The sequence below is a fragment of the Scleropages formosus genome, chromosome 7, assembly GCF_900964775.1.
Source record: "Scleropages formosus chromosome 7, fSclFor1.1, whole genome shotgun sequence".
Taxonomy (NCBI): Eukaryota; Metazoa; Chordata; class Actinopteri; order Osteoglossiformes; family Osteoglossidae; genus Scleropages; species Scleropages formosus.
In genome coordinates this window covers 11,701,873-11,715,032 of record NC_041812.1, presented here as the reverse complement: position 1 = coordinate 11,715,032, position 13,160 = coordinate 11,701,873, and the positions used below count along the sequence as shown (strand labels likewise).

The 13,160-nt window shown below is 44.3% G+C and overlaps 1 protein-coding gene across 4 annotated transcripts; it reads left to right on the top strand.

The window, feature by feature from the left end:
- Positions 1-3,438: 3,438 nt before the first annotated feature.
- On the top strand, positions 3,439-11,601 carry LOC108937780 (protein SSXT-like). Of its 4 annotated transcripts, none has more exons than XM_018757931.2 (12): positions 3,439-3,503; positions 3,715-3,856; positions 4,792-4,868; positions 5,286-5,370; positions 6,250-6,285; positions 7,141-7,294; positions 7,856-8,062; positions 8,322-8,489; positions 8,652-8,729; positions 9,030-9,173; positions 9,283-9,413; positions 9,915-11,600. In XM_018757931.2, exons 2-12 carry the CDS (start codon positions 3,788-3,790, stop codon positions 9,939-9,941), a joined length of 1,176 nt encoding a protein of 391 aa, XP_018613447.1. In that variant the 5' UTR covers positions 3,439-3,503; positions 3,715-3,787; the 3' UTR covers positions 9,942-11,600. The 4 variants fall into 4 exon arrangements, with proteins under 4 accessions (XP_018613447.1, XP_018613448.1, XP_018613450.1 ...); XM_018757932.2 differs by having other exon boundaries at positions 3,454-3,535; XM_018757934.2 differs by lacking the exons at positions 3,439-3,503; positions 3,715-3,856 and adding an exon at positions 3,936-4,221 and having other exon boundaries at positions 9,915-11,601.
- Positions 11,602-13,160: the final 1,559 nt, after the last annotated feature.

The window sequence follows — 13,160 nt, the reverse complement described above, 5'->3', positions numbered from 1 at the left end:
CCCGGGGCCCAAAAAAAACAGGAAGCAGGAGGGGGGGGCACAGGGAGTGGTGCTGAGAAGTGCGAGTCGGTCAGTGGAGCCCTCCAGCAGAATCCCCCCCAGCGGAGACCCCCGGCACAGACCCGGCGCAGCCGCAGCCCTCCGCGTCCTTGTCGGCGCGGTCACCTCCTGCTCCAGGCTATGGGCCGGGGCTGCGGGTCACACGCACCCCGCCCCCGAAACACAGCTGCCAACTGCAGCTGGTCCTGCGGTACGAGCAGAGGACACCGCACTCTGTCATACCACCACAGTGGGAGTGTTTTTCTTTGCCGCCACACTCACACCATGGCTGTCTGAAAGCTTTGGTGTCCATTCTGCTTTCTCTGTGCCCAACCACTTTTTTTGGGGGGGGTCCTTTGACATGAATCGGCCGAATGATAAGCGAAGGACACCAGTACAAGGGTGTAATAACAATGTCGGAACATTTATAGCTGAGGGGCGTGAAGGATCCCGTAAAAGAGGCTGGAAAGAGGACGAGTAAAACAGAGCTGCGAGGTGCACGCGCACTGCAGACTTAGCGATGACCACACGGAACGTGATCGTGACAAAGAAAACGGGATCCCAGCAATGAGCTCAGATACCTTGAGGAGGAGAGATTCCTGGAATAACACCAATCTGCTTCCAGTCTCAAATATAGACGGTGAGCCAGATAAACAGGCACCAGACAGGAGAGAGCAAATTAATAGAGTTTGAAAAGGTGTGATTTTGGCTGCCGGCCAGCTGCTACACGTTCAGATTTGAACCATCTGTTCTTTCAGGCTGGGGGGGGCACGGGGGGAGCGCAGCAGCACTGCTCTGTTCACACAGCCAAAGTAAGTGTGTGTCGTTTGAACGACAGTGGCGGGTACAGCTATGTTATACACACTTTCTAATGACCTTCCTCCAATTATGTAGGAACGTGATATTTTGCAAAAAATTTTTTTCATTCATACGATGCATCTTCTCAGGTGCCGATATGAAAGGCTGAAAAGAAAGGCACAGCTTTTTGTTTTTCCAGTTTTCCTTGCCTGCGTCTTATTATTATTATTAACCACATCCTATCTGACACGTTTCTCCAAGGCAATGATGGCAGTGCACGAAGTGCCGCACGGTGATCTACCCATTTATAAAGCAGGGTAATTTTTACTGTAACAATTCACAGCAAGTACCTTCCTCAAGGACAATAGAGAAAGATGACAGCTCGAACAACTGTCCCACCTGCTGTCATCCCTAACTGTTTAAGTCCTTACACATCTGTACAGCTCTTTGTCACTTATTTAAATGTTTAAGAATAGCCTTTTGTTTAGCTTCACGCTGAGAATAAAACAAATAATTTAGAGAGCCTCTGACAGCCAGCAGTACTGCAGCACCTGTGTGTCCATTCACCCAGTGTATTTTTGTACATAAAGTGGGTGTGAGGCACAAAGAACTTCATCTTAATTCTGCTGGTGATCCTGGGGAGAAACTAACATTGTGTGTGTGTGTGTGTGTGAGAGAGAGAGAGAGAGAGAGAGAGAGAGAGAGAGAAAGAGAGATGGAGTGGGCGCACAATAACCCGGTTGACCTATAGCCTGCAGCCTCCGCGCACCCGCACTAGCAGAGAGCTTGATCTCAAGTGTCGTCCCCCTGGCAGCGACCTCCCGCAGAACCATCATTTGACACAAAATAAGGACGCAAGTCGACTGGATACAAGATATGTCCTGGTGATGGGCGCTGCCCAGGGGTTGTATTTACCACACTGAGAGGCCTCACCTCCTCGAATACGATGTTCTCCTCATCCTACTGATTCACTGAAGCTCACAGAGGGCCAATATCAGCTGTTAATGCCTGCTTTATATTGTCTCAAAATGCAAAGACATTTTCATTGCTGTTGCAGCCAAAAAAAAAAAAATCAAACATGTTAGCCAATTAATCAAGTCCGTAACTGGAAAAAGAAGTCTCTTTCCTCTAATGTGTTTTAATAGATGACAGTGAACTTTGTATTAAATAATGAAGAGAATGTCTGAATTCTGATGGTCCTGAATGAGAAATGGACAGCTGTTCCTGTACTGTCATTTGGAGTGGACTATAACAGACTATAACAACTTAGTTGTTTTCCTCTGTCCGTTAAGAACACTCCTTCTGATCATTTTTATTAGACAGCTCTTCCAGAAACTACAGAAACCAAGGCTATGCACAAAAATCACTCTGCGAGGCCCAAAAGTCCTGCTGTTTTTTACCGCGGCAGAATATCAAACAGGTCTGGGGTGATATAAAATGCAAAGTATCTCACTTGAGAGCAACGGGACATTTTTGCTCCAGAAGGGTAAATATTCAGCAAAAAAAGTCAAAGGGAACCTTCAAAGTAAAAAGAGAAACCGACCATTTTTATTTGTTTAAGATGAAATGACAGCAAAGTGAAAACATGAAATGATTCACAGCTCTCCCTTTCCAACTGGGGTTCAACTTTTAAATAATGAATAAGATAACAAATAATGAATCACAAATAATAAAAGACCTAAATCAAAGAGGTGCGCATATTAAAAGTGCATGTTTTGTGAAATCCATTATGTGAGCATAAACACCTTTGTAAACACAAAAAAAGTCGTGAAAAATAGATATCACACAAACAAGCTTTCTGAGAGATATAATAATTTAGCTGGTGCTTTTTTCCCAGAGAGACTTGTCAGCCTACTTACCGTGATTTACCTATTTATCAAGCTAGGCCACACAAAAAAAATTCAGGGAATATTGTTATTGTAAATTGATCAAGGGTCAGAGATACATGATACAAACTTGCACTGCAGTAGCTTTGGCTTAGTTAACAAACTTTCTCCACAGCACCTTACGTATTCAGTCTCGATGCAATGACAATCTGGGGAACAGATTACGATTACCCTTTCAAATCTAGCTGATACTTTATTAACAAATACAGTTACACATAAAACGAATAGCAGACGCAACAAGCACATAGTCGTTTGTTTAACTGTAGTGCACGCATGCGCATGAACTTTGACCCAGACGCAACATCAACTAAGAGAACTAATCCCCTCGGTGCCCGTGTTTTCGCTCGCCAAAACATCGCTTCCATTCCACTCTGAGCATGCGTACAAATACTGATCCGGATACACCGTGTAAAAACAGCCCACACAATGCCATCTGTCATATTGACAAAGGCGCATGCGCTTGAACCTTGACCTGGGGCTATTCCAAAGAAGAAATAAGTATAGGGTCTATTGGGACGCTATATATAATGTTTAATTTTCAAACAAAATTTAAGATGCCGTACTTTACATTGTTGTTATATCCGGCGTTGGGTTCCGCGTTCGTTAAATAGGTTTTAATTGTACGAACCACAGAACACTTTGTATCAGTAACAAATTCAGTGTGCTCTCGTACAGCGTGTGAGGCTCCCCCCCCCGGCTGTAGAACAAACCATCAGCAGTCCGCTGTGTCGAAGGATTCAAGAACGAAGTTAAAGGGAGTAGTGTGTAAATTCTTACGCGGTAAATATCTACTACCTGTCTTTACTGCGAAGGTACTGTGTCTGTGTTTAATATTTTAGGATATTCTGATTTATATATGTCTTTTTTGTTGGAGAAACAATATTAGTTACAATTAAGCATATATAATATATATGTAAAGGAAAGGGGAACCCCTCTCCCTAATGGACTGTTCCGTTTCAGCTCTGTATCCCGTTCTGTTCTCTGTCCCCAGTGTTCCGAGGAGAATTAACTGCCGTTTTTTGGGTTCTCCTCCTCTCTTTGTCTGCGAATTGTGGAGCACTACGATGTCGGTGGCCTTCGCAGCACACAGGCAACGCGGGAAGGGTGATATTACCCCCGCGGGCATACAGAAGGTAAGCTCACTGTGCCGGGGTGGGAACCGCAGAGCTCGTGCTCGTCCGCCCTCTTGCGCGCGCGTTCGGCCTCGGCACGGCAGCGGCGATGCTGTGCGGCACGCGGCTCGCGGACGGAAATGAAAAAACAGCTCACGCCGGTGCTGTTTGGCGCTTCTTTTGGCCGCGCGACCCGAGCAGTTGTTTGAAACTAAGTTGACAAAAACATATGTAAAAATGTAAAAAAAGATTTATTTTTTTCCTTCCCGGAGGGATTCAGGCCTGTGACGGCTCGGCTCTGGAGCATCTCCTTCTTTGTTAGCGACGAGGCAGCTCAAGTCTAGACTAGGTCAACGAACGAGTCATTCTTTTTAACTGAAATAATTGTACGAACATGATTAAAATTTAAACTTATCTCTTGGTAGGTTTAAGTATTTGCGTGAGTGTTGTTATTAATTAACCCCAGAATGAAAATTGACCCAGCAAAAAACCCGAAGGTCTTGTCTTGTTGTTGTGACGAACACAGACTAGTTAACGCGGGCGCTGCAGTAAACAGTCTTAATTTTTAGAACCTCGTTCAGTGACATGGAATTCCTTTTGTACATAAACTACATACAGCTGAGCTAGGTTCCTGGATATATCAGTTCAGTCTTTTTAAGGAGAAGTAAAATACAATGTAAAATGTATTTAACCGCAGTGAGTGAGGAGGTGAACCGTGTTTCCGGTAGGATTAGTATTGGAGACATTGTAACTGCAACTGACGTCACTGAACACGCGACACGAAGAATAATGTTGAAACGAGCAGTGATTATTCAACTGTATTGTTCGTTTTGTATCATATGTGTTCCGTCATGTTAAGCTCAGGGCTGGTTGACGGGGTGTTTAAGCTCATTCATTGGTTTTAAAATTGTTAGGCATTTGATTTCTAAACGAGCTCGCTCCTTGTTTTTTTCCAGCTCCTAGATGAGAACAATCATCTGATCCAGTGCATCATGGACTTCCAGAACAAGGGCAAAACTGCCGAATGCTCGCAGTGAGTCTGTCTTAATACATTCCACATCCCAGTACACCCAAGACTCTTAAATTAATTTAAAAACAGCTGCATTTGAGTGTCTGGTGTCAGTGAACCACTGCAGGGCATTGGGGCCAGTAGGTGGTGTGTTGGTTAGAGCCGATGCCTTGCAGTCTATAGGTACCTAGTCTGAATTTGCTGTAGTCCAACTTTGAGCAAAGTACTTAGCTTGAACTGATCATACAAACTTGATATTGAAAGTCTTCTTGGCAGTCAGCTGAATAAAGCTTAATGATAATTACTGCTGCCTTTGCTGTCTCTGGCCTGTTGTCAGATTACAACCTACAATTTATGATTACAAAGTGCAGAGTATTTTTCATATGTGATTTTGCTGCAAGAATTTGCTTCATCCTCATGGTATTTTGCTTCTTTCAACAGATACCAGCAGATGCTTCACAGAAACCTGGTTTACCTGGCCACAATAGCAGACTCTAACCAGAATATGCAGTCCCTCCTGCCTGCTGTGAGTATGTCTTGCAGGGAAATGGTCTGCAGATTGTTTGCATTATTACTTTTGACATGGCAGCTTGTATGAACATTTTCTCTTGTTGAAGAATGAATAAGGGCTTTTCAGTATGGAATATAAAGGTTTATTGCATATATCTTGGAGTGTCACATTGTGTCTCAACATTATTGTTTCTGATTTTTTTTTTTTTAAATTTAATTTTACTTTTTCCTCTCCCTTTTCTAGCCTGTTAGGCTGCAAATTATTTTTTCTGTCTCAAATCTATACAGTTGAAAGAAATGCCAGGTTAAAGAAAATTACGTATACATATTTGTTTATATAAATAGCGCTATGGTTTTTTTGTATGAAACTAATGAACATTTTAAATGTTTTACAAAACTTGGTTCTTTTGCCACTGATTGTATTCCACAGACACCTTATGTTATTATACTGACTAATGGAATAGTTCAAATGTTTAATGCACAGTTTAGACTTTGTGTCAACATGTTTGGAACATTCTGAATAATTGTAAATCTGTAGGCCAAATACACATGTGTAATATTACAGAAAACGTGTAGATAGATGCTTCCTAAGACAACAGCACTTTTCTGAAATGCAACTGATTGTGTCTTGACTTGTATGAAGTGCGCAGACTTTAATTTAATGTGTGAAACCTTTTTCTCCTCATACTGCTGAACTCTTGCATCCTTTGTGTACTGATCCACATTAAGGGTAATTTGGGTAAATTCTGTCCAAATTTCAGAGTCATGAACTGTCTGATGCTGCTGCTGTATTGACGAGTGGGTGTGATGCAACAGATTGATAAATACTACTCATACTGCTGTCCTTTTTGATGAAGGTTAGATTTTCACCTAGATTTTCTGTACTTGATTTCAGAGGTCTGAACCCCCCACCACTGAGGTAAAGCATGAAGTGAGTACTTGTGGATATGAGAGCAAATGAAGTTCACTTGTGAGGTGATGTAGGATCTCAAATCACTGCTGTGAAGTGGGCGAAGTGTGTGAGTGCACGCACACATGTTAAGGTGCCACTCTTGTGCTGTCATAGTCAGTCTGAGAGACAAATTCATGTGTCTGTGTACTTCATGCATGTGAAGACTGCAAACCAGCTGTGAATGTGACACTGGTTTGTGATCTAATGAGATCATGGGTAACTGGGTTAACCTGCCTGGCCCATTTGTATTCCCTTCTTTTTCCTGTTATGACATCATTACAAATGATCATCCTTATGACATGACATCATTTCTCTCACACAGAGGCACTTATATTACCAATAAGAAACCCCAGAAAGGTCCAGTCTAGGTGAATTGGGTTGTTGCAGTATGTGTGTCTGAGAGTCACAGAGTGCAACTTACCCCATGCAGCACTGGACGTGGAAAAAGTATGATTTAATTTTCTGTGGTATCAGAAATCTGTCGTTCTGACTTTTGGATGCAGCCAAAGGTGTTAATCAGAACTGGAATCCAGCAGAACTCTTGACTGGGGTCTGAGTCTGATAGCCAAATGCAGAAATGCGTCATTGATTTCCCTGCCTCTGGGTAACAGGTTTCCTTAGCCCAGCTTTAATGAACATCTTGTGAGCTGTGAGATTGATTTTCTGGCTGCAGCTGTGTGCCTGTCTGCCATGCCCCGTCTTCTTTCAATCCCATCCTTTCTGTTTGTCCATCATTTTTTATTCAGATTTTTTTTTTTTAAATGGTACGCAGTTTTAACAATAACGAACCACTCATATGTGCTTCATGTCCCTTGTCTGGGTTTCCACTTGTAGCCACCTACGCAGAATATGCCCATGGGCCCTGGGGGAATGACCCAGAGTGGCCCTCCCCCGCCTGCACACAGTCACAGCATGCCCTCGGACGGCATGGTTGCCAGCGGTCCCCCAGCCTCGCACATGCAGAGCCCCATGAATGGACAGTTGCATGGTAGGTGCACCGTCCGCCACTTTCGCAGCAGGGTTATGTAAGAAAAGGATGACCCCTCATACAGAGGGCTTCCACAAATGTGACATGGCGTCTGTTGCCCCCATGGGTATGGGGGTGTCCTACCTTTTATATATACTTATGTATATATGCTATGTCCAATATATATTTTATATATATTTTATTTGGTTGGCATCATGTCCATGCTGATCAATGCTGACCCACGCCTTTGTACCTTGTAGCGGAGAAAAAACCCAGATATAGCAGTTTCTGTGGGTGTTGTTCCCCAAAGCAGAGAGAAGGGGAAATTTTAAGTTATAGACCTTTTTTAGAGACAGTATTGCTTTCTTGAGTGTTGTTTGTCAAAACTTCTTTGTAGGTTTTCGCAGTCAACTTATGAGCAAAATAATGGTATTAGTGTTGGTGGAAGTTAGAGGGAATAAAAATTAAATCTCGGATGCAAATGTTGGCTCATCCTTTAATCTCATCTTTTGCGCATGAGATTCTGTGCTTCAGACTGTGCAGAGATTTTGTACCAAATTGCCCTGTGGTGATTTCTCCAAGGGCCCAATCACATGCCAATGCAAGGTCCAGGTCCCAACCAGCCCAACATGCCCAACACTGCAATGAACATGCCTCCCAGCAGCCACGGCTCCATGGGGGGTTACAACCACTCCGTGCCATCCTCCCAAGGCCAGATGAACATGAACCAAGGGCAGCCCATGGGCAACTATGGCCCGCGACCTGGCATGAACATGCAGCCCAATCAAGGTGTGGTACCCCTCCCAGTTCTCCATGCAGCCCTGCCAGATTGATACTGCTGTTTTCATTATGGGACAATGCACAGTTGTCTGATAAGTTTTGCCAAGTAATGTAAGAAAAGTGTGTCTGAGCCATCTGAGATGTTAGTGTTGGCACGGTTAGTGTGCCCATTCATGTTAACAACAGCAGGATATTTCGCTTAACATCTGCAGCTGTCGTTCACTGTGACATTGGTTATCCTGATACTTTGGGACATTTTCTTATACAGCACCCATGATGCATCAGCAGCCCCCCTCCCAGCAGTACAGCATGCCACCTGGTGGGGGACAGCATTACCAGGGCCAGCAGAACCCCATGGGCATGATGGGTCAGGTGACCCAGGGGAATCACGTCATGGGACAAAGACCCATGCCGCCATATCGGCCCCCGCAGCAAGGTGAGTGCTGCTCCATGTCCTGTGCCACCACATTATAGCAGAAAGTGTGCAGCACTTGCAGAGTGAAACTGGTGCTGTTAGTCTGAGCAGCAAGTTCTCAGTGGTGCATAGCATGAGTCAGGACCCACAGGTTTGCCCACCCTAGTGTGTGTGTTTTGGCAGGTCCTCCCCAGCAGTATTCCGGCCAGGAGGACTACTATGGGGAGCAGTACAACCACAGCGGTCAAGGAGCTCCTGAAGGTATGGCGGCATTGCATGGCTGTCACCACATCTCATTTGACTTTTTAGGCTGGGGAACTGGCCTTGATACTGGAAGGATGTTGATTCTTTAGGTGTTTTTCATGCTACTGATATCTGTAATTCTAAAATGGATCATATGATTTTATATGTAATTAAAGTTTATGATTAAATTCAAGTTGCACTGGAATCATTTATTCAGTATAACTTGTGGAATTATGACTTCAGACAATTTGGAATTTTGTAATTATGTTGTGTTGATCAGAGAGGTAATTCAAGTTCTTTCTATGACTCGTGACCCAGCATCGAATGCCCAGTATGGCCAGCAGCAGGAGCCATACCAGCAAGGTCCTCCCCAGCAGCAAGGCTACCCACCCCAGCAGCAACCACCCCCGCAGCAGCCATACCCAGGCCAGCAGGGCTACCCACCACAGCAACAGGGCTATGGTATGCTGTCACTTCAGTGTTATCTGTATCCACATTTATGCATGCGCACACTCAAACTCAAATTCCATTTCTCGTATTACTACCCTCCAATTGTTTCTCTCCTTTACAGGTCCTTCTCAGGGAGGCGCAGGGCAGTACCCCAACTACCCCCAGGGGCAGGGCCAGCAGTATGGGGGTTACAGGGCACCTCAGCCAGGTCCCCCCCAGCCACAGCAGCAGCGTTCATATGGTTATGACCAAGTAAGAGCCTTGTACAAATGTGAAATACTAACATTAAGATGGGTCTCACAAAAAATCCCCCTGTTTGTAGTATATTGTGACCTGTGTATTTTGTAGTGGATGGATGACAGTAAAGTATGATGGGGTTTTTTGGTTAAATATATATTAACAGCTGTATACCAAATTTTTACAAATACTACATTGAAAATAAATTCAGGGATGTCTGTAGTGTTAAGCTTTTGTTCTTTGTGTCCAATAGCAAACAGATTTAAAATCCCAAATGAGTTTGAAGTTTCTGCAGCCAGTGTATTTCCAAATGCCTCCCTTCTGCATAGTATCACACTGTCGCCTGCTGGTGTGTCTATGTATTGCTTTAGTTAGCATTGATGGGCCTTTAGTTGAAGGAGGTTTTATACAAGGTGTCTGTAAATGATTGATGAGGATTTTATGAAATGTTGCCAACTTGTAGGAAAAGGGTTGTCTTGTCTTCATTAACATTTGCAATTTTCCTGTGGTTCCCAGACTCAATATGGGAACTACCAGCAGTGACCAGGGCGGAAGCTGCTCTACGAAAATTGCGCTTGCCCAAAGGACTGGAATCACCTCTGTGATGAGCCATTCCGCCACCCCTCAGCTATATTGACCCTAATCACACCACTCACTCCTCTTGCCACGTAATCAACTTGTGGCTGGAGCTTTTTGTTCCCCGGTGCATCAAGCCCCCTCTTTTTTTAAAATCTTCCCCAGTTTAGGGTCACTGCCCAGGGACTTCAATCAGAAGTCTGCATGCATGGAAGCAACATGCCTTTCTTGCCTTGTGTAGACAACCCTATCATCATTCACTTTGGTGAGATGATGCAGCAACTTTTTAAAAGACATAAACAAAATCATGCAGTCTTGGCAGCTTCTCTCCTGTTGCGATATTCCATGCTAAAAACATTTGTATGTCTTAATTGGTCTTAGTGCTCTGATGCCTTAAGTGTGAAGGAGCATGAAAACATCAAGGTCTGGAGAAAGGTGTGTCCCAGGGACAACAGCTGCCTTACTGTACAGTTCAAATGGCGCAACTGGTGTCCTTTTGGTTTTCTTTCAGATTCTCTGTGACAGAAGGACCTGTCACTATTAACCCTGATAGTGCAATGTTTTTAGTTACTTTGCGGGTTTGTCAGTGAAGCAATAATATGACAGATTTGTCCTTGTAATATGAGACATTACATGGAGAGGCAACATTTTATAAGAAATGTAATCAATTAACCCGTGTACAAATGTATTTTATGCCTTTAGATAGAATTCAATTTGTATAGTGACACTGAGTCTAGTACAGAATATTTCCATGTTGTGTGCATTTGAATTGAAAATGTATTTTGTTTTTGGTTTCAACTCCTTTTTAAGCTGTGACTTTTTTGCCCTTTTTTAATTGTCTTAGGTGAGAGTAAATCATGGGCTCTTGTGACAAACACATACCCAGGCTTTTAAGTGTTTGGTTTTCTTACGTGTTACGCTGTGAGCAAAGTGCCTCGTGCAGTTGGCAAGTGTAACAGAAGATGGTGCCATAACAAACAAAACCAGAACCTGTGTCTCCTTTTTACTGCAGCCGTGTCTCTATCAGGTCCTTTTTACATCATTAGCAGTTCACTACATCACTGAAAGAGTGAAGTTGCTGCATGGCTTGGCAATTCTGGGCCATATTCATAAACACCATTGCTCAGCAGCTGCATACTTACATGCAAGACCAGGTCTCCTCTTTTCTAAATTGCACTTCGGAGTCCAAAGATGTGTGGGGAAAGACAGCAGTAGTAAAACCCTCCTTTACCATGAAAACCACAAAGTTGGTCACCAGGTGGCGCAGGGATCTCTTCACACTCAGTTTCTAGGTTTGAATCCCACTCCCACTGTAGTGCTGTTAATGTACTCCCCTTAAACTAACACATAGAAAATTGCCCTGCTGGAAAAATGAGTAAGTTAGTGTGAAAAGCTGTGTACAAATCTCCCACTAAATGACTTGGGCAAAAAGTGTCAGATAAATGTGTTAATGTCTGATTTTATGAAATTATTTGCTTTGTGCCTCTTTCCACACCCATAACTGCTGTTCCCTTTAAAATACCACGACCCCCCCTCCACCCCTGGACAGAAAGGCGTGTTTGTCACTTGCAGGAGCTTCATACAGATGGTTCTCCAGATGTGTGGTTGAATCATGTGACTGGAATGTGTTTCTAGAGTGTGTGTGTGTGTGTGTGTGTGTGTGTGTGTGTGTGTGTGTGTGTGTGTGTGTGTGTGTGTGTTTTATGGGGTGGGTTGTTGTAGCCTGCACACACAGTGACTCCTGATGGCACCAGCTGGCATTTCACACTGCCCTTCCACCTTGTCCAGCTGCCACTGGGGCTCCTGGGCAGCTCTGGCTGCTGTTTGTGAGATCTGTGTGTGTGTATATACATGCATGCTTGGTTGTATGGCCTTCATACTCCCCCACCCAATTCTTTTTTTTTTCTTCTGTTGTGCACCCTCTCCTCTGGCTGTGCACGCACACACATTGACATACAGCTGAACTTGAGGTTAGGCAAAGTGACAACCCCAGGGGCTGTGTGTGGGAGGGGGACACTCCTCTGAGACCTCCTGCCATGACCTGATTGAGATGTTGCAGTAAGGAGGTGTTGAGCGCTGCAGGGGGACACTTACTGCTGTCCCTATTTCTCTTTCGTGGAGAAAAGTCAAGCTTTGAGCTCTACGCCACTCCCTTCCTGTCCAAGAGGGGATACACTCAGTACACATTCCACTACATCTCTCTCTGTGAGGCAGTGATTTGCTAACTCTGCACACCTTCCACATGCAGGTAGGCAAATCCAAATGTTCTGATTGGTTCATATTTTAATTATCCTGTTGACATGCGTCAAAAGTGTGAATGTTTCCAGCCTTTGTACCGAACTGTCGTCGGAAGCAAGTATAATGTAATGCACTAATTGTATTTCCCTGAGATGTTTATTGCTTTGGAGAAAAGTGTCAGCTAAATGAATAAATGTAAATGTAAGTCCACTTTGTATCCTGAGACACAACATGAGAATACTAACTGAACACTTGTCACCTTGCAAAATCCCAGGTTAGGACCCCCTCCCCTGCTGTAATACCCTTGATTAAGGTTCTCACCCTGAACTGATACAGGAAAAATGACCCAGCTGTGAAAGTGGATAAATGACACTTTGGAGAAATGCAGCAGATAAATGTAAAGCGGGTGGTCCGGCTTCTCTTTGGGGTAAGAGCCACACATTTAAATATGAGCAGGGATCACGGTGAATCTTAAATGTATAAACTGAAAAATTATTCTCTTTAATTTTGCTGCAGTGTGGGCATAAGTTTATCGTGTGATACAATAGAATTCCAAATATTTGCAGTAGGTATAGTCTATATTAGCAGTTTTACAAATGTTCTTGCTCGTTGTACACGTGTGGCCTTTTAAAGCCGTTTTCCCCATTTAAATGGGCTTTTGAGGGGTGAAATCACACGGCTAGAGCAGGTTTTGTCGCTGGACACACGTGTTCTGTGCTGTTTCTGCCCGCACAGGATGGCGCTGCCCCACTTCCCTGTGTCCTTGAGTGTTCTGCCTCCAGGCGGGGGCTCCTGGGTCCCGCCGTGTACAATGCGCGCTTCCAGCCGGGCCGCCCATCCCCCGCCCCGGCCCTGGACAGACGCCAGTCGCCGAAGGGCATCGGCACTAGCAGCGGAATGCGCTGGAACAGCTCGATAGGCTGCAGCTCCGCTGTCAGCCTGATCCCC